Source organism: Cucurbitaria berberidis (genome assembly GCF_010015615.1).
Source record: "Cucurbitaria berberidis CBS 394.84 unplaced genomic scaffold K460scaffold_3, whole genome shotgun sequence".
NCBI lineage: Eukaryota > Fungi > Ascomycota > Dothideomycetes > Pleosporales > Cucurbitariaceae > Cucurbitaria > Cucurbitaria berberidis.
The window spans coordinates 1536469-1561134 of NW_024468937.1; the positions used below are offsets into that span (position 1 = coordinate 1536469).

General features: G+C 49.6%; 11 protein-coding genes across 11 annotated transcripts; 8 read left to right on the top strand and 3 right to left on the bottom strand.

The window, feature by feature from the left end:
• Positions 1-108: 108 nt before the first annotated feature.
• On the bottom strand, positions 109-1242 carry K460DRAFT_336881 (nucleotide-binding domain-containing protein; the record flags this gene model as incomplete). Its single annotated transcript, XM_040930993.1, has 3 exons — positions 109-391; positions 443-1160; positions 1214-1242. The coding sequence occupies 3 exons, from the start codon at positions 1240-1242 to the stop codon at positions 131-133; spliced, it is 1008 nt and encodes a 335-aa protein (XP_040787617.1). The 3' UTR covers positions 109-130.
• Positions 1243-1756: 514 nt separating this feature from the next.
• On the top strand, positions 1757-3818 carry K460DRAFT_336884 (MFS general substrate transporter). The gene is made up of 6 exons (XM_040930994.1): positions 1757-2115; positions 2164-2455; positions 2522-2673; positions 2724-2902; positions 2962-3044; positions 3096-3818. Exons 1-6 carry the CDS (start codon positions 1896-1898, stop codon positions 3685-3687), a joined length of 1518 nt encoding a protein of 505 aa, XP_040787618.1. The 5' UTR covers positions 1757-1895; the 3' UTR covers positions 3688-3818.
• Positions 3819-3920: 102 nt separating this feature from the next.
• On the top strand, positions 3921-6169 carry K460DRAFT_385695 (HET-domain-containing protein). The gene is made up of 3 exons (XM_040935550.1): positions 3921-4237; positions 4304-4383; positions 4435-6169. The coding sequence occupies exons 1-3, from the start codon at positions 3954-3956 to the stop codon at positions 6135-6137; spliced, it is 2067 nt and encodes a 688-aa protein (XP_040787619.1). The 5' UTR covers positions 3921-3953; the 3' UTR covers positions 6138-6169.
• Positions 6170-6626: 457 nt separating this feature from the next.
• On the top strand, positions 6627-8913 carry K460DRAFT_311084 (subtilisin-like protein). The gene is made up of 5 exons (XM_040930173.1): positions 6627-6973; positions 7027-7149; positions 7205-7833; positions 7884-8246; positions 8316-8913. The coding sequence occupies exons 1-5, from the start codon at positions 6739-6741 to the stop codon at positions 8859-8861; spliced, it is 1896 nt and encodes a 631-aa protein (XP_040787620.1). The 5' UTR covers positions 6627-6738; the 3' UTR covers positions 8862-8913.
• Positions 8914-9934: 1021 nt separating this feature from the next.
• On the bottom strand, positions 9935-12163 carry K460DRAFT_284235 (uncharacterized protein; the record flags this gene model as incomplete). The annotated part of the gene is made up of 2 exons (XM_040928721.1): positions 9935-10109; positions 10203-12163. 2 exons carry the CDS (start codon positions 12161-12163, stop codon positions 9935-9937), a joined length of 2136 nt encoding a protein of 711 aa, XP_040787621.1.
• Positions 12164-13783: 1620 nt separating this feature from the next.
• On the top strand, positions 13784-14467 carry K460DRAFT_376570 (iron reductase domain protein; the record flags this gene model as incomplete). Its single annotated transcript, XM_040934892.1, has 2 exons — positions 13784-14082; positions 14131-14467. The coding sequence occupies 2 exons, from the start codon at positions 13784-13786 to the stop codon at positions 14465-14467; spliced, it is 636 nt and encodes a 211-aa protein (XP_040787622.1).
• A 799-nt stretch (positions 14468-15266) lies between these two features.
• Positions 15267-16384, top strand: K460DRAFT_405337 (uncharacterized protein; the record flags this gene model as incomplete). The annotated part of the gene is made up of 4 exons (XM_040936838.1): positions 15267-15522; positions 15577-15772; positions 15830-16224; positions 16311-16384. 4 exons carry the CDS (start codon positions 15267-15269, stop codon positions 16382-16384), a joined length of 921 nt encoding a protein of 306 aa, XP_040787623.1.
• Positions 16385-16420: 36 nt separating this feature from the next.
• Positions 16421-18631, bottom strand: K460DRAFT_102516 (uncharacterized protein). The gene has a single exon (XM_040926500.1). The coding sequence runs from the start codon at positions 18413-18415 to the stop codon at positions 16892-16894; it is 1524 nt and encodes a 507-aa protein (XP_040787624.1). The 5' UTR covers positions 18416-18631; the 3' UTR covers positions 16421-16891.
• A 1295-nt stretch (positions 18632-19926) lies between these two features.
• K460DRAFT_282288 (uncharacterized protein) lies at positions 19927-21377 on the top strand (the record flags this gene model as incomplete). Its single annotated transcript, XM_040928558.1, has 6 exons — positions 19927-20047; positions 20111-20133; positions 20191-20295; positions 20345-20528; positions 20578-20779; positions 20831-21377. 6 exons carry the CDS (start codon positions 19927-19929, stop codon positions 21375-21377), a joined length of 1182 nt encoding a protein of 393 aa, XP_040787625.1.
• A 177-nt stretch (positions 21378-21554) lies between these two features.
• K460DRAFT_102550 (uncharacterized protein) lies at positions 21555-22735 on the top strand. The gene has a single exon (XM_040926501.1). The coding sequence runs from the start codon at positions 21733-21735 to the stop codon at positions 22504-22506; it is 774 nt and encodes a 257-aa protein (XP_040787626.1). The 5' UTR covers positions 21555-21732; the 3' UTR covers positions 22507-22735.
• Positions 22736-22767: 32 nt separating this feature from the next.
• Positions 22768-24636, top strand: K460DRAFT_102581 (uncharacterized protein). The gene has a single exon (XM_040926502.1). The coding sequence runs from the start codon at positions 22966-22968 to the stop codon at positions 24364-24366; it is 1401 nt and encodes a 466-aa protein (XP_040787627.1). The 5' UTR covers positions 22768-22965; the 3' UTR covers positions 24367-24636.
• The last annotated feature ends 30 nt before the right edge of the window (positions 24637-24666 follow it).

Genomic DNA, 24666 nt, shown 5'->3' on the forward strand with positions numbered 1-24666 from the left:
AGGAAAGGCACATTCGAGGTTTGGTTATACCGCTGGTACGAAGCTAGGACATAGGCGGACTTGTTCGGCAAAAGCCTCGGCTTTTTGCCGAAACCGGGAATAACGGGCAACCCCATATTCGTAATTATGTCTACAACTTCGCCAACGGTGACTGATATACATATTCATCAACAAGGTCGCGTGCTGCCCTTGCTACGCCAAACGAAAAGACATATCCTCCGCCCGCAACCCCGTATGCGTGGACGACCTTCTCTCCTGCCATTATTTCCTTTTCTACTCGAAGCCCTGTTGCACGCGCCGGTCTGATCCCGACATTATGGCCAACTACCTCGTAATCCGACACTTCGGCGGGAAATACGTCGGGGAGGTCCTGATGGACTCTTCGGATGATCTACAAAGGTGTTAGCATGATGCTTGAAGAAATTACAACCCAACAGCTTACATCATGTTGTAAGTCCATGTCAACCTCAGGATCTGTGTTCCCGTACTGTTTTATGCCACCAAGAATACATGTACCATCCAGCCTGGAGATGGCATAAGTATAGTCCTTCCCGTGTCGCATGTAGATCTTATCGTAGTTGCTCTTTACATGTACCGTTTGCCCACGCACCAGCTGTACATCTTGATCTCTGATATCCCCCAAGAATTTGGACCCGTATCCAGTGGCATTTATGAGAATATCTTGACCTTGTGACTTGGCATCTGAAAGAGAACTAAGATTCATTCTCTTGAAGACTACACCAGAGTCTTCAAGCCTCTGGCGCAACCAAGGTAGGAAGATTTTAGGTGTCAACACCACAGTCCTGTAGCTCATTCCAAGCTTTACCCCTTTAGGAAGCTCACTCGGCTTCATGACCTGGAAATCAGGCATCTTGCCTTTGTACCATATCTCGTCGATTGTCTTGTCATCGTGGAAGTCGTTCATTTCGATCCGTCGAATACTCGACTCGGGGTTGGACACTGCAAGTGACCAGAGGACTGCAAATGAGTCCAGTTGCATCTTCTGCTCTCGCGGGTTTGATCCATCCAGCCCGAGAAAGACCGCCCCAGCCCATGGACTTGCCCAATCCTGGCTTAACTCGTCGCCGGGGAGGTTCTTTGCGATAATCGTAACCTCATGGTTTCGGGACAGAAGGCTAGCGATAGCCATTCCAGTGATCCTGTTGGAACAGCATTAGCCAACAAGAACCCAGAAAAGCTCATAGTTTCGTACCCTGCACCCACGATCGTGATTCGCGCCATCTTACGCAGATATGAGCTTCACTAGAAATTCTGGGAAGTGCCGTTCAATAACTGTTCGTGTCTAATAAAGCAAAGTGGGAAGACAGAGGAAGCACCTACTATAACGGCGTCGAGCGACCGTGTCTCTGGGACTGGCCAACTCATGCCCGTGTCTTGGTTGCATTAGCGAACGATAAGAGTTGGGGCACTGCTCCACCGTACTCTGGGGAAGCTGGGGCTGTAGATAGCATTTCCAACTCCAGTATTTCCACATTTAGCAATTTGACATCTATCCGCTGGCGTTCGCCTCCGCAGTCTCGGCAATAGTGCTGAATGGATTATACGCTAAACTATAACGGGAAATTCCTGCCAGCTATCCGGACCCGCTTTTCGCACGCTAAGAAGATTTACTGGGGACAAGGAGTGCCGAAGGCTCAAGTGTATCGAAGCAGTACTCATTTATGATTAGGATATCCTGAGCCGGGCCCACCACTGGCTCGTCTGTTATCTGCGGTGTCAAGGCACCGTCAAGATTACCTTGGTTACCATGGAGCGCTCCCACGTATAACTGGCTGAGATCAGGCGGTCTTTCGAGGTGCCAACACTGCTTCTTCGCTCCTTCATTAGTGTCCTATCTCATTATATTCGGACCTTTCACCTGTATCTCTACAACGATGGGTGAACTAGAAAAAACGCCGTCTATCCCTCTTTCTGAGGAGAAGACAAACCCCGAAACCTCTGTTACCGCCATATCCGAGTACGATGAATACCTCGGCCTTTGTGAGATCATGACAGAAGACAAGATGAAGAAATTGGTCCGAAAGATCGATATCTATGTGCTTCCACAGCTTATCGTCTTGTATCTCATGTCCTACATTGACCGCACCAATGTCGGTACGTTACTTCAGCTACACCTCTCTATCCGAGCTTACACTTCTCTAGGAAATGCAAAGTTGTTTGGCGCATTGCAAGATATGGGCCTCTCCGGACAGGACTGGAACACAGCTCTATCAGTCTTCTTCGTCACCTACGCTCTGGGAGCTGTACCATCGAATATCATGCTGCAAAAGTTTGGTCCTCGCATTTGGTTGCCAACCATCATGCTGGCCGTCTCCATTATTCTCATTTGCTGCTCTTTACAAAGTACGATGGCTGGCTGGACCATCTTCCGTGTGCTCCTCGGCCTAGTGGAGGCTGGTGTTTTCCCTGGGTGCTCTGCAGTCCTTACAACCTGGTATGCGCCCAGCTTGGATGAATGGGAGGTCTTGGTGCAAGCATCTGCTAATGTTCATCGTACTAGGTATTCGCCACATGAAGTCCACACCCGCATGACTATCTTTTATATGGGTGCCTCGGCTGCCGGTGCCTTCTCTGGTCTATTAGCGTACGCTATAGGGCAGCTCGATGGCACTTGGGGCTATAGAGGATGGCGCTGGATTTTCTGCCTCGAGGGTAAGAGGTAACCTTAGCATGATGCTTCAAATATAGCTGACCAATTTCAGGTGCCTTTACTGCACTGCTATCCATTGCCGCCTTCTGGATCATTCATGATACACCATCGAAGGTATCCTGGCTGACGTCAGAAGAGAAACGATTCGTGCTCCTTAGGCATAAGTTTGCTGCTGGTGGCGAGTCTGGAATTGCAGAGAAAGAGGAGTTCTCCTGGGCTGCTGTTAGCCAGGTATTCAAGGTAAAATGGGATGTATGCCTTGTCTTCAACAGATGCTTACCAGTTAACAGTCGTTTCACGTGTATGCGTGCGTCGTTATGGAATTCACTCTCTGTGTCGTTGTCTATGGTGTTTCCTTTGTCTTACCAACAATGTATATCTATCCACTCCATCTTCTGAGATGCATTTGCTAAATTTGAACTAGCATCAAGAATCTCGGATACTCGGCAGCGACTGCACAAGCCATGACTGCCCCACCCTACATCTTCGCCTGCCTCGTCACTGTCTTCTCCGGCTGGGCAGCAGATCGCTACAAGCAACGAATGCTCTCCGTACTCTTACCTAACCTCCTCGCTATGATCGGCTTCGTTATCATCATCGTCAGCGTACGATATAAAGAGCTTCCAGGTGTAACACTGTTCGGCATCTTCTTCGCCATCGGTGGTCTATATCCCATCTCACCAGCAGTGACTGCGTGGACGGCACTGAACCTCGCCGGCACGATGAAGCGCTCTGTTGGAATCGGCGCTATGATAGCATTCTCGCAGCTTGGCGGTATCGTTGGCTCGAATATCTATATCAGCACTCAGTCACCGCGCTACCCTGTTGGTTTCGGAGTCAGTATATCGATGCTGGGACTGTGTGGCATCATTTGGCCTGCTTGCTATTTCTTCATACTCAAGAGAATTAATGCGACTCGTGCAAAGATCTCGACTGAGGAGGTACGGGCAAAGTACACCGATGCGGAGTTGGCGGAGATGGGTGATGAGAGTCCTCTGTTTAGGTACTCGACTTAAGTGGGAGGAGCCATAATTGTACATCAACTAGTCTAGCCGGCTGTCTGTAATATTGCCCAATAACTAGGGTGATGTGTGGAGTTGAAACCCTTCAAAATCACATCTCAGGAATATAGAAAGGAAGACATGCCAAGGGTTAGGAGGGGCCTTAAGAGAGGCCCCCACTAAATTACATAATCGTCACGTCTACCTTGTGACATTCTCAGCCTTCCCTCTCCACTACCCTTTCAGCTGTCTCTAAAGCGACAATTCCGTATTCTGATAACATGGCGTTGGTGCTGATTGAACGTACGCTCGATTTCTCTCCACCTCTTTGCTCGTTTTGTCAGGTCCTGATCGCCTCCGAGCTCGATCGGTTCAAGGTCCTTGCTAATAACCTACACTACCCGGAACGCGATGAGTCTTCAAAACGACGTAATTTTAAGAAGCGTGAAAAATGCGGACTCTGCGATTATACGATCAATATTCTAGATGTCAAGGGCACTGATTGGAGAGCCGGTGAAAAGGAAAAGCTTATGACTATGAGAGGACTTCTTTATCCGAAAAACAAGTCAGTCAATCGCCCCAATCCTCTTTATGGGCGCTTACCAAGACAACGACTTAACTTTTGATGAAGAGCAGGTGATCAGGGAAGAATGGATGTATCGCTTGGAAGCGGGTCTCGTCTGACTACTACGCTTTGTACACTATTGATAAGTATGCGACACGAAATCTCGAGATGGATATCCTGACTGATTTGGTTTCCTGATCCCACGAAACATGCTGAACCACGTTTATGGTCGAGCCTTGCACCGGAGAAATCATCCATTTCGCGTCTTACACTTTCCAAAACTTGGCTTTCCAATTGCCTTGCCAATCATGGCCAATGCAAAACTCTTGAGGCACAAACCAGCTACGGCTGTCCTACACGTCTCATAGATGTCTCGTCCGAGACTCCTCATCTAGTATCCTTCCCACCTGGCACGAACGTAGAGTATGTCGCTCTTTCCCACTGTTGGGGGCGCCACCAACCGATCACTACAACGGAAGGCAATATCATGAGACACGGATCCGCCATACCTCTCTCATCAATGCCAAAGACATTTCGGGATGCTATAATGATAACTAAAGAACTCGAGATACAGTATATCTGGATAGATTCGCTCTGCATAATTCAAGACTCAGTCTCGGATTGGGAACACGAAGCCGCACAGATGGCATCCGTGTATCTCGGAGCTCTTTTCGCTGTAGCAGCAGTGTGGGGAACCGATGGGACTTGTGGATGCTTCCACGATCATCAACCATCATTGCGCATCTCAATTGATGAAAAACGCAAAACCGACACACATATCACAGAGGAAACTCACCACATGTATCTACGCCCCTTTCCGGAAGGTAAAAGACATTTAGCAGAAGCAGTCTTAAATACACGGGCCTGGACACTACAAGAGATAGTCCTGAGTCGGAGAACCATTTTCTTTGCAGAGGATCAGATGTATTGGTACTGTACCTCACTCTACGAGTCGGAAGATGGCCTGGATTCGGTACAGGCCGTAGCTGATACAGCGCTCAACCTTCCCTCCCTAGGTCCCGTCGCACGGCATGGTAATCAGTCAAAAGATATGTTGTACGAAAGCTGGCAAGTTACGATGAAGTCATACTCTGCGAGACATTTGACGAAGGGCGGAGATAAGTTTGCTGCGTTGGCAGGAATTACCGAGTTCTTCGGTGGCCTCGTGGAAGACAAGGCCGTGGCCGGGCTGTGGAAAGGGGATTTAGGGAGGGGGTTGATGTGGCAGGTTCCGGTGGGTGAACATGGGAAAATGGATCGAGACGTGGTTGCAAAGCTGAGTGTTCCGAGTTGGTCGTGGGCTAAAATGAAAGGACAGGTTGATACAAGTGTTGCGGATACGGAAATGTGCGTACAAAATCTGGACCCGGCAGTGGTGTGGGAGAAATTACCAATGACAAGCAAAATTCAGTATGCGTACATTCGAGGAAGAGGAAGAACTTTGAAGATTTTGGAAGTACAGAAAGAGCCGGACGAGGCATGCTTCTGCTTAGGATCGAGACGTGTTACTGTCCAAGTAGATGCATGTGAGGCGTGGAACTGCAATGTCTATTGGCGTATGGATGAGTGTACGGAGGAGATAGAAAAAGACCTGAGTTTTCTTCTCGTTCGATTCAACGACGTAAGAGATAAAAGGAAGTCGGATGAGTCGGTTACGGAAATCGAAGGTTTGGTGATTGCAGCGGCAGGAGATACCCATTCAGACTACACATTTCGAAGAATAGGAGCGGGTCAGGTTATAGGATTCCCATGGGCGCTCTATAAAAAGATCCCATTAGCAGATTTTACGCTAATATCAGAGTTCATGGGAGCTGTTTTCGGCAAGGAAGTTGAGTTGAGAGACTGCGTCCGTGTCCAACTTTCAAGATGTGTTTGCCTTGCGTACGCAAAGCTTAGCTAACTCTAAATTCATCTGACCCGATTGGTGGCTCTCGAGATCCAAGGCCTCCTACTAGTAATCAGCAAAGCTCACCAGATTATACGGGAAGTGGTGACGCCATCTGCATGTGGCCCCACTTCTTTTTAGTTATCACCCAACCACCTTCCTTATTCGGCGTTAAGCTCCTCTAGTGTGGAGAAACAAGCCTCTCTCGGCATCAGCAAGCTTTTCTGCCCAGACAAAACAAGCTTCCGTACCGCCCTTGACCCGTTGTGCTAGAGAACGGTTGCCCGAGTGGACACTATCACGTTAAAGTTGACCGGTTCAATTGGCAAGCCGGGTAATATACGTATCTTCGTACGGAGAACGATCGATGAGTAGGACCGTCTAGGCCCCAAAAGGCAGGACGATTGTGTACCTAGCATATCAATACGATGCTACCGCGCGTTATGCTGTCATTCAATATGATAAGTATTGTGAGCGGAGTAGTGAAGGATTGAGGAATTGCGGGAATAAGGCAATTATCGTGTCATGGCTACAAGCAGTGATTGAGCTATTTAATGCTGACAGTTGCCTACCCCAAAAGCTTTCTCGACACGCGTCTTCTGAGATCAATTTGCGAATGATGCATGTCTCAGGTTGGCTGTTGTTTAGCCTTAGCGCTTTGGGAACGAGCTCGCCACTTGGCTCACATTCAGTTCATGAGAAGAGGCATGCATTGCCAGTAGCATGGGCCAAGCATTCGCGCGCGCCCGGAGATGCGATATTGCCAGTCAGGATTGGATTGAATCAGCGAAACCTGGAGCACTCAGACCGGTTCCTTGAAGATATCTCTGATCCAGACTCGCCAAACTTTGGTAAGAAACGACTTGGCTAGTTGAGTGCGTAATCCACTGACCGCAGAGCTTAGGAAAGCACTGGACTGCGGAAAGGGTCGCCAATACGTTTGCACCGCATCCAGAGGCATCCGACTCAACCCTGGAATGGCTTGTAAGTTCTGGCATTGATAGCAAGCGCATAAAGTACTCGGGCGGTAAGTTGCAATTCTTTGTGGAGAGGCTTTAGTTTCAGTGCTCACCAAGATGCAGGACGTAACTGGGTTGAGTTCTCAGCTACTGTCGCCGAGCTTGAAGGGTTGCTGAATACCAAGTATCACTACTACCATCACAAGGACTCAGGTGGATATCGTATTGCATGCGATGAATACGGAATTCCACAGCAAATCCGTAAACACGTTGACTTTGTCATGCCCACCATCCAACTTGATGGCTTGCGACCGGTTGCTCACGCGAGGGCAACAATCGAGGCCCCTGTCAATATCACCGGCCTCTTCGGTCTCAAAGATTGTTCGAAGTTGATTACAATTGACTGCTTGCGCGCAATATACAACATCCCTGTTGGAAAGTACAACCACAGCGGCAACCAACTCGGGATTGCGGAATGGGCAGACTATCTTTACCTTCCAGACTTGAAAATCTTCTTTGAGAACTTCACATCTCCGAGGATCCCATCTGATGTGGTACCGGAGTTCATCTCGATTGATGGTGGGAAGCCCTCGAATCTATCAGTGGCCCAGGCAAGTGAAGTAGTTGAGAGCGCGCTGGATTTCCAGACTGCATATTCGATCATCTGGCCTCAGCAAACACGACTGTACCAGAGCGGCGACTCGGTTAACGTCGATTCTGTTGGTACATTCAACATCTTTTTAGATGCGCTTGTGAGCCAACACCTATTCTATCCAGTTCGATATGCGCCTAACATCTTTAGGATGGTTCCTACTGCACGTACCAAGGCGGGGACCAGCCATACGTAGATCCAGCCTATCCTGACCCTAACGAGGGCGGGTACACTGGCCCACTGCAATGCGGCGGAGCACCAGTCAGCAACGTGATCTCAGTTTCGTACGGCCAGATCGAAGGCGCACTTCCACGATTCTATCAAGAGCGTCAATGCCGCGAATGGATGAAACTGGCTTTGCAAGGAGTCAGCGTAATTTTCGCATCGGGAGATTCCGGTGTCGCGAACAGATACAACTCTGGATACAATAACAGCTGTCTCAACTCAGAGGATGGCTATGTAGATACAGACGGTACACGGTTCTCGCCTTCCTTCCCTGCCAACTGCCCTTATGTGAGTCTCAATTATGCTCTGTCTTTTCAATGCTGCCGGCTTTGAGTTTTCGTGTACTGATCTCAATAGATAACTTCTGTCGGTGCTACAACACTGCTCAACTCATCCATTCACGGCGGTGAACAAGCGGTGGCCGCACCCAAGGGCCCCCTATCGTACTACTCGGGTGGTGGCTTTTCTAGTATATTCCCGCGCCCATCCTGGCAAAACAAAGCAGTTTCCAAATACCTTTCCAAGTACTCGCCAAAGTACGGCGAATCAGTTTTCAACTCTTCTGGCCGTGCTTACCCCGACGTCTCAGCTCTAGGTCTAAAGCTAGCAACTGTGTACCTCAATAAAACGCTTGGTGTGGGTGGTACATCGGCGTCTGCCCCCATCTTCGCAAGCATCATCAATCTGTTGAACGAGGAGAGATTGGAGCAGGGTAAGGGGCCGATTGGGTTCCTCAATCCGATCATCTACAAGCATCCAGAGATATTCAATGATATTACCATTGGTAGTAATCCGGGCTGCGGTACAGAAGGATTTCCAGCGAGCCCCGGCTGGGATCCAGTTACCGGGGTTGGCACGCCAGATTACAAGAAGATGCGAGAGGTGTTTCTGAAGTTGAAGTGAGCGTTGCCTTGATTGATAGAATCAGAACTGTTCAGTGCGAGGCTTAAGGGTTATGCACATGTTAGAAGAACTTAGAAAATTTGGTGCCTACCTAATATCAACGTGTACAAACGATCCCCTTATCGAAAATTCACGAATGGTCGGGAATAGTGACCTTTCGGTGCTTCTGAGTGTGTTATAAATTACTTGCACGTTTAGATTATTCAGTGCAAAGGAAAAGCATGATACCAGATAACATATATAGCGACTACTTGCTTCTGGCAGCGTCTAGTTGTGACGTTTACAATTGGTGGAACGACTGCCAACGTATGACGATATATCGAAATTCCTAGCTACTGACCATCAGAGGCGACATGACTAATAGTATGTAGCTCATTTCTTGTCACTAAATCTAAATATGGATGATATTATATCCTCTTATTTTGATGATAGTGACAAGAGCTAGAATGTTTCCTGATTCCTACAAAAACCCATCCCGTGACACTCCATTCGGATGTGAAACGCGTGGCGGTGCTAAGACATTCCAAGAAATCTGCCTCTAGGCACTCGGCTGAATTACGTCGATCTCTACTGCCCGTATCTGGGTCAACAAACGAAGAATAGTATTGAAGATCCCGCGACGCTACGAGCGATCCTGAACACTCTACAGTATTAGAATAACGGAAGAAACATCAGGTGAATGCTAATTGAATGAGGGGTTGCAATTGCATTTGGATGCGATCACATGCAGCCTTAACAGCTCAGCCTAGCCAGCGCGGCGAATCAACCATTGTTCCTCTACACCTACTGCAATCACTGACAGGCGTATCATCATGTGGACTCAACCCACTTCCTAAGATCGCCGTGCGTAAGGCGACAACAATGATGGCTGCGCCCCCACAGTGAAGATTATAGGCGCGCCTAGATTTTCAATAATTTATAAAGTCGCTGAAGCAGATACGAGCAGGTTTCAAGGTGAGGCTGGTTCCCGAGTCCTCGGTCCGTGTGAGATTATCGCTGTGGCAAATTGGGCCCCGTGTCTTTGACATTTGCACCACAGCCCACCCAGACGAGCAGGATGTACATTTACAGTGCTACAACCCAAACTCCAGAACGGGGTAGCGTTCAATTCCAAGACTACACTGGTGGATGTCTCCAATATTACCATCCTCTAAAGACTGTTTGAGCAGCCGTTCAAGCTGAGTCTCGCTTAGTATACCGCAACGACTGAGCTCGAGGATGTCTGTCAAGTGGCAGTGGAAGCAAAAGCTTTCTTCTTGCATAGAGTCAGTCGCGCTATCTTTGATATCAAAGTCTGTGCGTGTCTGGGATGGCGCTCTACTAAATGCTTGCTGTAGCGACTGCACAACGCCGCGAGGCTCAGTGTCTGATATCGAAGTGGTTATGACTGCGAAGCCGACGATGATCCATCGCTGTTCCATCTCATCATGCTGAATTATGAGGGCGTTTTTGGATACAATGTCATCAGAGAAGACACATATGTAGTCGTCAGGCATCACCTGCGGGGCGTTTGGACTGCCACTTGTGCAGAGGATGCCAATGATGTTGTTGGTCCCCATGAAGGTTGTGTATTGCTCATAGCGAGCTTGAGTGTCCCATTCGGATTGTCTCTGCCATGCGCTCGAAATCAGGGCGGTGCCATTGCTAAAACTGCGCGAGAATATCTGTCGAAGATCTTTGCTGTCAATCTGCGATCTTTCTTGAACTTCCTCGAGTATACTTTCTTTGCCGCGCCGGTTTTGGTCTATTAGACTTTGAATAATGGTATTGGTGGACTTCGCAACAGAGCATTGGCGGAGCTTTTCAGACCTGCCTCGATGTACAGCGTTCTCAATATGATAATCCTCGAACTCCAAAGCAAGTCGAGTCTCTGGGAACGTAGCGAGAGAGCCCAGATCTCGAATGTCTGAATTCGACAAACCTCCAGGATGCATTGGAGATCTTGATAAGCTGCCCGCCATCCACATGTTCTCCTGAAACGCCTCTGCCCGGTGTACCGAGGACCCTATCTCGACGATGGTGCCCGGAAGAGAGAGTGAGGCCACCATGAAGCCAGCATTAGCAAGGACGTAGATGAATGGCTCCATTTCAGGAGAGTTTTGTATTACGTGCCTTGCGAATTGCATGCGGGATACATTAAGCCTGCTCATGAGGAGAGTAACAAAATTGTGGTTATCATCCTCCCCACTGGCCGTCTTTTCATTGCCCTGGTTGCGAAGCACATCCACGAGAAGCTCGACGGGGGTTTTCGAATAGTCCGGTCGGATTGGCTCTCCGGGCCCAGTTGTAGCAATGCCCAGGAAGCCATAAACCTTGTCGTTCACTTCGCTACTTTTTGACGAGGAAAATGACTGGAGAAGATCGCGAAGCCGAAAGGTTGCCTTCAGCGTTTTGCTATTTCTTCCACCGTGGGGCTTCCTCTTGTACACTCGTGAATGTCGGAAATCCCGCCTATGAGAAAAGAGCAGCCATCCACCACTGTCGAGGATCTGTTGTGACAGTGAAGATAGTCCTATTGTCGATCGATCATCGTGCCAGAGACTCTCAAAATCAGCGGCGTCTGCTTGAAACTCGCCGCACCATATCTTTACGGTTTTTGCAAGAACAAACTCTTGAACCACCCATACACGACTCCAATACGACTTGTTGAGGAGCTGAATTAAAGCTGTCGAAATCTCATCGACACTGAGAAGGTTTGGATATCGTGTGAGCAAGAACGCTAACTCGTCATTCTTCTGGGCAAGGCCGAGCCAGACAATAACAGAGTCCGCTCCCATGTATATATCGCGCATCAGGGACACCTGATGGCTCCTTTCTGCGTTTGAATTCTGATTTATGCACACAGCGTCTATCCAAAGCCGGAAAGTGCTATCCGGGCTTTTCTCGCGATACTGTTCGATAGACGTCTTTTGCCGATATTGGTGAAGAAACTGCCACAAGTTCTCACCCACCCCAATCTTCGTCCCTTGACATTGGATATACTTCTCCTGACTGCCCTGGTCCCACGTATAAGACAGTGCGATGTAGCGGGGTTTGTCCTCTAGATCGCAATGTAATAGCCTTACGCTAATCGGCTCAAAATCTGACCCCGGAAGTATTTCCAGTAGCCTGACGCTCTTTTTATGCGTATCCAGAAGGTTGTACTGGAAGATTGGCAGGGTTATGAGTCTATCGATACTAGCCGTAGTGGAAGATTCTGTGGACAAAGTAGACTCGAGCTCTGGTTTCGAGAGTCGGAATGGACGAGTAAGACGCCTGAGTGATGCCTTAAGGGTCTGCTTGGACTCGTCTGGTGTGGCCATCATGGCAGGAGAGACCCTATTAGAACCTGGCAGCGCAATGAAACGCAATTACGCTAGAACCTTGTACAGCATGTACTAGACGGTTGTATGACGCTATGCTACAAGAACTATTAGATAAGGTCTATCAAAGGCTGTCGGCCTTGAAAAGCATTCTCCACGAACTGCATGTAAATTAGGCCGTTATATGCTCTGTACTGAACGTGAAGATACAACAAAGGGTCCAAAGATTTTAGCGTATTCTTGTGAGAGATAGCTGTGTGGCCTTGCGTGGCCTTGCGTGGCCTTGAGGTGGCAATTCTGAAAGGTTAGCTTCTAGGCTGACTAAGCTTGAGCTAGAATTATACGCTAACCTTTTCTGTTACGTTTGCTCGGTGCGTAACAAAACTCGATGTTTGATTGCACTGTTTATTATTCGGACATTAGACATGTAGAATGTGATACATACTCTAACTGTGCCCCGTTCATATGTGTCTTTAAAGCTTCCTTTTGTTGTTGTAGGGCCACAACCCCCATGCCCAACCATTATGGTCTGCGCGAGTTCTACAGATCCACTTCTCTCAGGCCACTGGACGAAGGGTCCCGACATCACATTATTTCAGGCACCGCAATCACCTTAGTTATGATGAAGATGGACCCATAAAAACCCCCACACACGCGTAAGTGCTATACAACAAGCGTACAGGCTCTCAACAACTCGTTCAGACCGAGAGCAAAGTCACCACAATCAAATTTGTCCGCAAGAAGACCGATATGCTTGTTCCTCGCATGATAGCCTTTGACTCGAACAGTTATAATGAGCTGGGTTGGAGTAGATCTTGATGGAGATGATACCAGACGCGGTGTTAGGTCCAGAGCTGACCTGAGTTGCAAAAGATACGATATTGGACAATTTCTCAGCTACCAAGCTCAGTTATCTGAGAAGCTCTTTCAGCGGATTGGAAACATTTTACATCGGCAAGCAAACCGATTGTGGCGCGTGGCAGAATCAATATTTGTCCGGGTCATTTATTTAGGCCCAGAGACCTCAACGTGTTCTATTGGGAGACTACCACATCTACTTTCGCCTTGAAGCCTGTATACCTCAAAGACATACCTAACTTTACAACCCAACAGACTAGCTAGACTACCTGGGTTACTATCAGTGCGACACATATTGGACAGCATCGAGACCGAGATCTAGAGTTTCACCTAAAACGGTCCCCCTTAAACCTACCCTTGGGGCTCATATATTCTGCAAGATTTTTCAACGATCGCACTGCTTTCCCATATCGCGGTCTTGGGGAGCCACTGACCATCCACCAATCTCCTGCGATCCATTTCAGATTATCATCCAGATGCATTTTCCTCAAAGCATCACAACGCACGGATAAAGAGGCAAGTTCACTTAGACGGGTTTAAATCAACCTCTTTGTAACCAAACAACCCATTTAACGACTTAGGGGGTCGGCGACATATTTAGAGTGGTTTTTAACCCTCTATGCCGGGCGTGATGAGATAAAAGCCAGAACCTTAGGCATATAAGATCTCTAGGGAGAGCCAGCATCCGCATAACTTGAAAATTCAAGCAATTATTATACGAGATCATTCAGTCTTCATTCACTCCTCGCATCATCACCTACAATGAAGCTGTACAATCTAGTTACTGGCACCCTGGCGTCGCTCACAGCAGCGCAAACACCAGCTCCATATACGGATGCTAAATCTGGAATTACCTTCAACACCTTCCAGCACAGCAGCGGCTTGTTCTTTGGTCTTGCTCTTCCCGCCAATGCTACAGGAAACACGGACCTCATTGCAACTATTGGAGGAAAGGGATCAGGGTGGAGCGGAGTCAGTCTCGGAGGCGGAATGTTGAATGAGCTATTGATTCTAGCCTGGCCAAACTCACAGGCCATTGTGAGCAGCTTTAGGAAGACTGCGTGAGCATATGTAAAACCCCACGACTCCGTTGCTGACGTTTCCTTTAGCAACTACGCTTCTCCAGCAGTCGCAACCGGCACGTTTACGAAAAGTTCCATCGCGAACGGCACCTATGTCAATAGCACGCACTGGACGTACACATTTCTCTGCCAAAAGTGCATTCAGACCGATGGCACGACCTTCCAGGCTACCGATACCGCCCCTAGCATTGGCTTTGCTTTAAACTCAAACGCGCCATCTCAGAAGACCAATCCCGCGTCCAGTGTTTCGAAGCATACCGCGCAGGGCCAGGTTGTGTTTGACTTGAGCAAGGCGAGGAGTGAGAAATTCAACACTTGGAGAGCATATGCTGCACCAAACATTGCTAGGTCGTTCGAAGGTTAGAGAACAGCAGAGATTTTGGAAGGATGCTGTACTCCTTCTTGCATGGTAAAGATGGTATGGCAACAAGGGATTTCCTTCATTTGACCATCACAGATTGCGCCAATTGTTATAGCTTTTACCAGCTCTAAAATTACTTTTTCTTACATAATTCCCGCATTCTGAACCAAAGTTTTATTCCCCATCGCGTTCCTGAGTTTCTAGGCTCGTGTTCGGTACTCGGTCATCCCGATTTCAGCCTGAATTTGCCCTGCCTACTACGTGGCCCACAAAGCTTACCCCAGTTATCGATCTTCGCATTGGGTTGTATAAATAAGAGCTTGGGATTGGCCGTTCAAATTACGTGCAGCAAATACTAAAGTTTCTCGGTAAACAACAAAATAAACAGTATCAGCTTCACGGCAGTCTACGATAGTTCAACAATGATAAAGTCTGATAAAGATCATCACCAAGCTTTCTGAATATCGCGGAATGACATGAACTGCTAGATTTTAAAGTCGACCGAGAGCAAAGTACGTTTGCGATGGATACAAGGCGCGTCTGCAGGGCATTCCAAACCGATACAATACTATATATCGGGGCGGAACCAAATCCCATCTGACCGAAATCTGACTATTGAATCCCATAATCTGTGATCATATCAATGTGGGGTTGGGCTTCAGAGCTCTTTTCCTTTCCCACTGATCTCGTCATTTCTCCTTTGCCTCCATCCTTTCCGTTTACCCTCGCTTGATCGCATTGTATTCCTTGCCCTTACCTAGGGCCCCTTCGATTAATAATGGCAGCCCTGTCCATCTACGCAATGGCTCTCCTCGTGAATGCTGGGCTGGTCAGTGCGGACATCAAGCCCTACATCTCGACCCAGGCAGACTATAACACCGAGTGCAAAACGTGCCCTCGCTCTCTTTGCCCAAATCAACTGTACTACGCAGGGGAAGAGGCTTTCAACGTAACATGCTGGACACGCGGAACAAAAATTATGGGAGATACGTTGTGGTTAAAGAGCGAGGCAGGATGTTATGTCACGCAGTACGATGTACTCGAGTACCCAGGAGACTGTGAGTAACACAAGATTGCGAGAATAGATGGGTTACAGACTGATAGTCCATCAGACACTACCAATCTGGATTACTGCGGCCCCGAATCCGAAGAACAAGATCTCACAGTCGAAGACGCAACGCTGAAATACAAAACGGAATGCAGAATATGCCCAGAGATAAGCTGCGACACTGTCGCATACCTGAAGGAGAACACAGATGTGGAGTTGACATGCTGGTATCCGGAGGGCCAAGTCATCATCGACGATCCGTAAGATGCCCCTCGTAATAACATTTCGTGGAAAGACAAGACACTGATGCAAAATAGATACTGGTTGAAGACAACGAACAACTGCTACGTCGCCCAAAAAAATCTCTACTCCAAACCGGACATCACCTACCTCGACCCCTGCGGCCCCATTCCATTTCTCGAAATCGAGCTCCACCATAACGCAAACGGCACCTCCGACGTGAACAAACGCGCGCCTGCTCCCGTGCCCGCAACGCTTGGAACGCAATACCTCATCAACGTCACCGTCGGCGAAGAATATGCATACTGCCGCTCCTGCCCAAAAGAGTCCTGCAGCTCAAAGAAGCGCTATGAGTTCAACCAAGAAATCTGGTTGCAGTGTTTGACCCTTTCGAATGACACCTGGTGGAGCGAGACGACGGATTTCTGCTATGTGAAGGATTCCGACTTGTGGCAAAGCCCGAGTGGTGATTGTGAGTACTTATTCTGTTGTTGTTGTTGTTGATGTAGTGACGAGGGGAAGGGAAGGGAGAGATGACTGATGCTAATATGTGCACAGATTATAACAATCCACTCTGCGAGAAGTTCGAGGGCGGGGCGCCGGATCCCGACGAAGATGGAAGAAGGAGGTAGCTTCGATTTGGGAGGTGCATTACGTGGGATTAACGCGGGAATGAACGAAAAATTAGATCACTGCACGATTTAGTTGATGCGTATAATACATGCTATTACACGCGTCACTAGAGCAGGTTCTACGTACTTGCATCTTGAGGGGCATGAGTCGAAGGACATGATGTTTTTGCTAACAAGAGAATTTCGGGACAAAACTAACAGTTTTAAAACAGCACAACGCAGGTGAATGCAAAAGGAACTCTAAAAGTCTATGGGAAAGAAGGAAAGAAATTCAAAAACGCTACTAGTATACACCTTTCCAATGCAAAAACGAATGTGCAAGCTGAACAATGCATAACCTCTACTATACCAAGCGGACTCATAAGTTGCTTATACTACTACACAGCACCCCCTCAGATGTCGGGCCGAGATGGCGAGCATGTCCTGTCAACATGCGGCCGACCGTTTGTGCTTGACAAGGGATGTATAGACACACCCACATGGCTCGGCTCGCCTTGGCGTACTCAGTTACGTGACTGTTTGTTTAACAGGTGCGATCGAGTTGACAGTAGCGCGGCCTTGTCCCTCATATCTAGTAGTACCCTTCTTTACCCTCTCTTTCTGGTGAATCTCCCGGCGAAGCTGCTCAATCTTAGAGAATAATTCAGGTGCGGCCACTTCGTTACTCTTCGGCCCGGTCGTCCTCGGATTCGCAGATTTGCCAGAGTACTCTGCGTTTTTGGTCTGATTGCCTACAGCGTGCTTTGAGTAGGCCAGGCCAGGCTTCTTGACTGGTTCCGTAGATCGCTGTGCAGTCTTGCGAGGGTTCGACTTTCGCTTGTTCAAAACTGGCTGGGCAGGCTTAACATCTTCCTCGCTCTCAGAAGCCCAGGAGATCTGAGAGTGTTGGCGGACACATGGCCGAGTGGTGACCGACTGCTCTTTCTGGCTGCCACCCATCTTACGATTTACGACAGGGGATGGAGTGCAGTCGACGGTAGGCGATAAGGGCGGTGACACTGAGATGCTACTGGAAGGATGCGTGTCATGGGATCCAGCGCTGGCCGAGGAGCTGTTGGATGGCTGTGGGCTAGGTGGAGGCGCAAGTGTCTCATCTAGATCGATGAGGAGGTTCAACGCACGGCCGGCTGATCGGGATGGAGCTTGTACTGGCACTGGAGGTGGGGCTGAACGTGATGTCGTTGTTGATTCAGTCACCGCCTCCCTCCTGAGGGAGTCTCTCGGTTGACGCATGCCATTATAGAGCTCGCCGCGATCACCAGCTTGGCTGCTCTTGAATGTCGAAGGATCAGGGAAAGCGCGCGGGGTTGGCATCTCTCCGTCGTCGTTGCCTTCGGCCAGGCGCCGCTGCATCCACGTCGGACCTCTGGATGCGAGGGCGGACTTCTCCTTCCACCACCTTGGCATGCCTTGAGTAAAACCCAGCTCGCGTAGCTTCTCAGTCGTGGGCATCTCATGCTTGAACTTGCAGCCGATAGAGATGAACGCGCATTCACCGGTCTTGATCCAGTGGGTGCAGTACTCTTTCTTCGTTGGATCTGGCTCAATTCCTGACGGATAAGACATACGATATCCGAGCCGTTGCGCGTCGTTTTGGTAAATCGAGGCGAAGGTGTCGGTTAGGGATGAAGGACGCTCAGCGCCAGACCTGGCAAGCGGATGGGGAAGCTCCGGTATGTTCTCGGTAGCTGAAAGAGAGGAACGATCAATTCGTGGGTTGTCTGCTCGTGTAGCCAGTGAGTCGTGTCGGACATGGTGGTCTGGAGCAAGAAATCGAGGCTTCGCGGTGAAGTGAGAAGGGAACATTGCGGTGGGGGCCTGAATAGGAATCGTAGATGGGGCCTCGCTGGTTTCCGTAAGATACTTCCAACCCTCGTCGGACATCTGACGATGGTTCAGCTGGCGTGGCATTCCCTGGAGCTGGAAAGCCAGCTGGTCTACAGGAACCAGGGGGACCATGATACTGTCGCGAAGGAGATAGTAGCGAAGGCCATCTGGTAGAGCTGGTGGATTATGAGACTGGTCCGTCATAACACTGAGGAAGTAAGCCTAAGCGTAGGTTGTAGGAGGACGAATCAGTTTTCAATAGTCTTGTCTGATTCTGCGTGCTATAGACGGGAGATACAACGGAGAAATGGATGTGTGATGAAGTAAGAAAGTTATTGGAGTGAATATATGTGCGTATCATAATCTGTGCGCAAGACAGCAATCGTTGTCTCTGGTAGGCTGTCAAACAGTTTCCTACTAGCAGTCCGTGCGACCCATCAAGCGGGTGGGAACATCGTGCTGCTTCCACATCTTCATTTGCCAATCTGGGTTTGATCAAAGGTCAGGCGGCAAAGGAGAAATCGAATTCGTCTTCGCAAGCAGATTTCGAGGAAACAAAGGGTTTGGAGGAGGGGGATGGCTACGAAGTCCAACTCTCCGGTAATCTTGTCACTGCATCGCGGTCAGTGTTGAGACATGATCAGGTTGCGAGAGACGTCTTGTTTCGTCCGACTAGACAGCTGGGAGATGCAGAGCATTTCCCCCCACTGGCTCTTCTCCTGGACTGATATCGACTTCGACATTGATTGTAGGCCACTAGAGCTCGTGTTGAAGATAGATTGTAAGTGTAGTGCGAGTGGTGTGCCCGGGCACCAGTCCCAGGGAGATAATAAGCCTTGATGTTCAGTACCAGACAGCTACAGCAGACCGACTTGTTCTAAACAATTCCAAATAGTATCTATCCAGGAGCGCAACAATGCGACGATAAATGTTTCTGTCAGGGAGGGGAGAGTCTGGAGGGGAGGGGCTGGAGGCTAGCCTGAAATGCTCGGGCGAACGACCGGAGTAATTACAACCCCTGACCCCAGTCGCGGATCTATTCCGCTTTCTACCCCAACCACCGCTCAACACCAGGCCTCTTCCTCTTCCCCGGCAAATTGCGCTTCGAGTCCCACAATAGCAGCATAGGCATTCATCTGCTAGTGGATCGCATCCCCGTGAGGTGCATATGTGTTCATCTGCCGCCTTTTTTGGCCGCGAAGGTCGAGCTTTTGGAGAGCTGAATCCGGAATCCGCAAACGTCGATGCTAGCAGCTATTCCCTATTCATGACAATCTTAAAACACCACTTGGAAGTAGCTCCGGCCGCCTAGGCCCCGGGCTACGGGTCATAGATTTGGGAGCTAGTAAACTACACGTTAGTGAGCCATGCTTCGATCGGAAACCATGATCCTTTGACGAATGAGCTAGATGCAACGTCGTACATGATTCGATCCGTCCCTGCATCTCCATGTCTGCATCGAACCATGACGTCCGGGTATCGATGAGGCACGGTTGGCTGAAACCTTAACGAGGGCTACTATAGCTACTATTGCCGATGGGGGGCAGCCTTCCGTTCAACCTCAACCTCCACGGGGCTGTCGCGCTCTACTTCGTTGCGACATAACAAATGCTCCTCTCGACATGCGCGAATGAATGCTAGGCTACAGACAGACGCAATGATCAGCGCACACTAACGTCGGAAAGGAACGAATGAAGCGCGCGCTGGAACCGACCATGGACGACCGCCATCACGAGGTGCTGGCTGTTGCCGCGCTGTTCTTTGTGCTTGCCTGGTTGACTGTCAGCTTGCGAGTCTACGTTAGAGGATTCCTGACGAAGACGTGGGGAAAAGATGGTAAGCGTCCATGTACGAGCCGAAGTGAGACACACGCTGACCTCGTACCTCCACGACTCGTAGACTCATATATGGTTGCGACAGCAGTATGTCTCACGCCTCGATCCGCCTTCGATTGACCAATAACTTACCAAGGTGTGCAGGTCGTATTCACAGTATATCTGTCGTTCCAGATGGTCTCCGCAGTGCATGGAACCGGGCGACACCGTTGGGATCTAAGCGACGAAGATGCGAGAATTGCGCTTATGGTAACTTTTCATACCGTTCGCCTGTCTTGTCAAATCTAACCATGTCCAGTTCTGGTATCTGGGCGAGCTCCTCTACGTATTGATCACCTGCCTCCTCAAATTCGCTATTGGCTACTTCTACCTCCGAGTTGCTATTCAACGCTGGCATATCTGGTGCATCAAGCTGCTGATGGCAGGTACTGTTCTCTTCGGAACCGTTTACTTCTTCCTGGTCATGCTCCAGTGCCTACCCAGTACGTGTTCGCTCCTTCCTCGCAACATCCCCTTGCTAACCAAATTCAGTCACCGAGTTTTGGGAAAACCACCCAGCTTCTAAAAAATGCCTGCCTAAAGGCCCGACGCTTGGCATCACCTACGCACTCGCGGTTGTCAACGCTGCTGCGGACTGGGCATTTGGAACGCTTCCATTTTTCATTGTGTGGGATCTAGAGATGAAGCTGAAAACGAAGCTTCTGATTGCCGGCATTCTCGCTTTTGCAGCCATGTGAGTGAGGTTGCGCTATTTCTGTCAAGCAACACGCTGACAATCACGTAGTGGAAGTACTGGCACAATTGTCCGCATCTTCTACATCAATACTCTAATGGACGGCCCCGACTTTCTTTACGCAACTACGGATATTGCCATCTGGAGTACAGTCGAACCTGGTATTGGCATAGTAGCCGGATGTATAGCCACGCTACGGCCGCTTGTTCGGCACTGTATTGGGCTTATGAGCCTTGAGGCCGCCCCCCGCGACCGACGAAGCCGCACATATTCTCCCTCCAACAGCAGGCTAAGACGAAAGGACCGCCGTGGCTATCGACGTAGCCTGAGTCCCTCTGATCTAGTACCCACGGAACTGAGCGGCACCACCTCGACAGAAATTTACGGTCCCAAGCGTATGGATTACCAGAGTATGGAAATACCTCTAACCATTGTCGTGACCGACGAGAGCCCGGCTCCTCACGGACACATCATGCAGACCACCATGATAGAACAGGAGAGTGAGAGCGTCCCTTGGCATCACCTGAGGGACAGCTTCGAGAATAGTTTCACCAAGGGGACCGTTCTCGGCCATGGGAGATTCCGTGGCCCAGACTGAGGTACAAGCCAGTTCAAGGAAGCTTGTGTAGCCAGTACGCCCAAGTCAGGAGAGTTTCCGGGCTTCGACACATCGCGTCACTCCAGACATTGAGCTAATCATGGCTGCGAGAGTGAAAGACAGTCAGCTGATGCAGTCACTGTGGAAACAATGCTACCTGGAACGGTCACCACGCACCAGTTCGTTAGGATTTACTTACGTTCACCAGCAGCTGGTGCCTCAAGGTCTCACTCAACATCCTTGTAAACACAACGATCAACACTACACTTCAACTGAGGGTATCCCCTGAGGTCGTGTCGATAGCAACATCAGTAGGTGCGCTTGCATCAGACGCAATTACGCCAATTATCCACCCATGTCGGTATCACCATCGACAGCAACAGCACTGCCAGCGAATGTGGACATCATTCGAGAGGCTTTTCGCATGTCCGACACCGCGCGCTTCTTCCATCTATTGCGCCAAGCCAGCTCGCTTATTCGCCTGCATGGTCCGTACACCACGTTCAGCGGCACAACCGCCTTCTCACCCGCGCCCGTTCCACCCCCAAGGACTACTACGGCTTCGGTCAAGGATGTCGCCGTCTCTCTTGCCGCAGCTCAAGACTCGATCGACACTGCACAACCCGAAGGGCCGGCTAAGGAAGACCTTGTTCTCTTCAAACACCTCTGGGAAACTACCATCACCATCCTCGAAAAGCTACTTGATGGCGGAGAACTAGACCAGGAATCCTTTGGCTGGGGCATATATGGTCTTGCCTCTGGCTACATGCAACCCCCCGCAAACAATGTGGCAACCTGCAACCTCTTCTCGTTGCACAAACATCGCCTGTATGTGGCACTCGCATCATTGCCGTCAATGGACTCATTCGCGCGTCAGAGGAATAAGTACGTCGTGAGCGAGAAGACCAATATCCAGTCCCTCGTCAAGGCAAGGAGGGAGGTGCATATTTGCGGCAACCTACTACTACAGCAGTTCAGGCAGGAGAGTTGGCGGTGTGTGAGGTGGTGGCATGCAATTGCAATTGCCGAGCGGTGGACCGAGCTGCTAGGACGGATGCCTGCGGATCTGCATCTGCGAAAGGAACGGACGCTCTCAGGGATGAAGCCTGATGAGCAAACGGTCGCTTAAGCATTTGAAGAACATGGTGGTATTGTGGCGTAGTAGAGCTAGGTGGATTGAGCGTGGAGTATTTAAACCGCCAAAAATATGGAGTCAAAAACGCCTAATGGTATGTTTTTTAATCGCTTATAGATTTCTGGTCATCGAAGAACGAATCTGAAGCACTGGACAGGTTGTTGGGTCCGCCCTGCATCGCTAAGCGACGGGCCGTTTAGATATACCATCCCCAGGTTTCGTTCAATCAAATATCCGTCAGGTCCCGGCCCACTTCTTAAAGGCATGTTCACCGTATTCATGTTCTTCTTTTCTTCGAATTATCTTGCTTTCAACTTTGATTCCAGCTCTATTAGTTCCTTCAGCTCACGCAACGCGTTCTTTCTCGTATCGGCCCTACCGCCAGTATCACTTCATTGATACCACTTGCTAAACTCTACCACATCATAGAGGAGCCCTCTCGCAAGCGAAACGATGACCACGATATACTCTCTTCCGCCGGAGATTTATGGAAAAATAGTTCCCCATCTGACCGATGCCGATCTTCGCGAATACCGTTGTACATGCAAGTATTTTGCAGCCACCGGGGCCAAGGAATTGTTCAAAGTAATCGCGTTTCATGCTTCATCTGTGAGCGTTCAGCGCGTTCAGGAACTTGCTGGACGTGAAAACTTGCGAGGCTGTGTGCAGACTCTGGTCTGGGACTCGAATTTATGGGACATAGCTGGTGGCACAGAAGACGAGCTCACGGCATATCAGCTTCAGCAAGGCCGCTATTCCACGCTGCGGGATAACTATCGGTTGCTCTACCCAGAACCATACGGTCTTCTGCCCAGGGATATAGAAGCCAAGATCGGCGATGTGAAGGCCCATTATCAGGCACACGATGAGCGACGGCAAGACGAGAAGAAGACACTCCACGGTGTGCTACATCCAGATCGGATAGCTGGTCTGCTGCAGCAATTCCCTGCGCTGCGAGAAATAAGGATCCTTAATGGATCGCTTGAGTCAAGGGAGCGCGGACTACAAAAGATTCGCACAGACATTGCGCGCGATACTTTGGATTTCATACCGAGAGGCGACTCCTTATTCAACCCCGATCTTGAGGACGGTCCCTTGGGAGTACACGCACTCACGAGAGCAATTGAGGGACTGTCAGCACTCCAACGGCCATGGAAGCTAGAGATCGACGCGATTGACTATACCTTTTTCATGCCAAGGATCTACCCTGTATCTTTCGAAGCTAAACTCGGTAGACTTACGAGTCTTACGTTGGCCTTGTCCTATTGGAGGGGAGGACCCATTGCACGTGGCGACGGCTACGAAGAATGCGATGAGTGTTGGGCGGTGTTGAAACGTGGTTTTTTTAAACAGTTTCTCCGGAGCATGAAGGCGCTTCGTTCGCTGTCTCTGAGCCTTCATCAGCGGCGCCAGATAGGCAGGTTCCATGCCGCAGCTAGTATTCGCGAAATGATCCCGTTGGACGAGGACTGGACAGAGCTTTGCGAGTTGAGTCTCACCAACATCGACGTTGCCGAAGAAGACATCATCCGCCTTTTGCAGAATCACTCGTCTACTCTCAAGGCGCTTCATCTAAAGGACATATGCCTGGTCCCAGACGGCTCATGGATCCATGTGCTTGAAGCTGTTCGGCCCGTTCTCAAATTGACTTCGGCAATCTTCTCAGGAGAGTACTTATTCGGCTGCTGTGAAGAGAAACCTGGTGCTCTGATCTGGTGGCTCAACGGTGACCTGGGGTCAGCGCTCTCGGAATACCTGATTAGTGGTGGAGAGTGTCCTCTTAGAGAAGACAACACGGTGTGGCATGGGGTTACCGCAGATGGAAACGCATGGTTTGAGCAGGAACGCTCTTGAGATAACGTGTAAGACTAGTCGTCGTGACAGCAATAGTAACGTGGGGTAATACACTAGATTTGAACGCCCGTTGTGCCGTCAAGCCTGTACGGCGGTTTGACATCTGCTTTACCCACCCTGTACGAAACTAGCCATGCATCACCCCGGGCAAATAGCAGCGCCTTCTCACCATGTTTGTCCCGAGGTTAAACCTACCTCGGCTAGCGCGAACGATCTGCAATCACGACATTTCAGACTTCAATTTCGAATCCCCTACCACAATGACCCCAAAAGTCGAAAGCTGTCCCGTTATCGAGATGG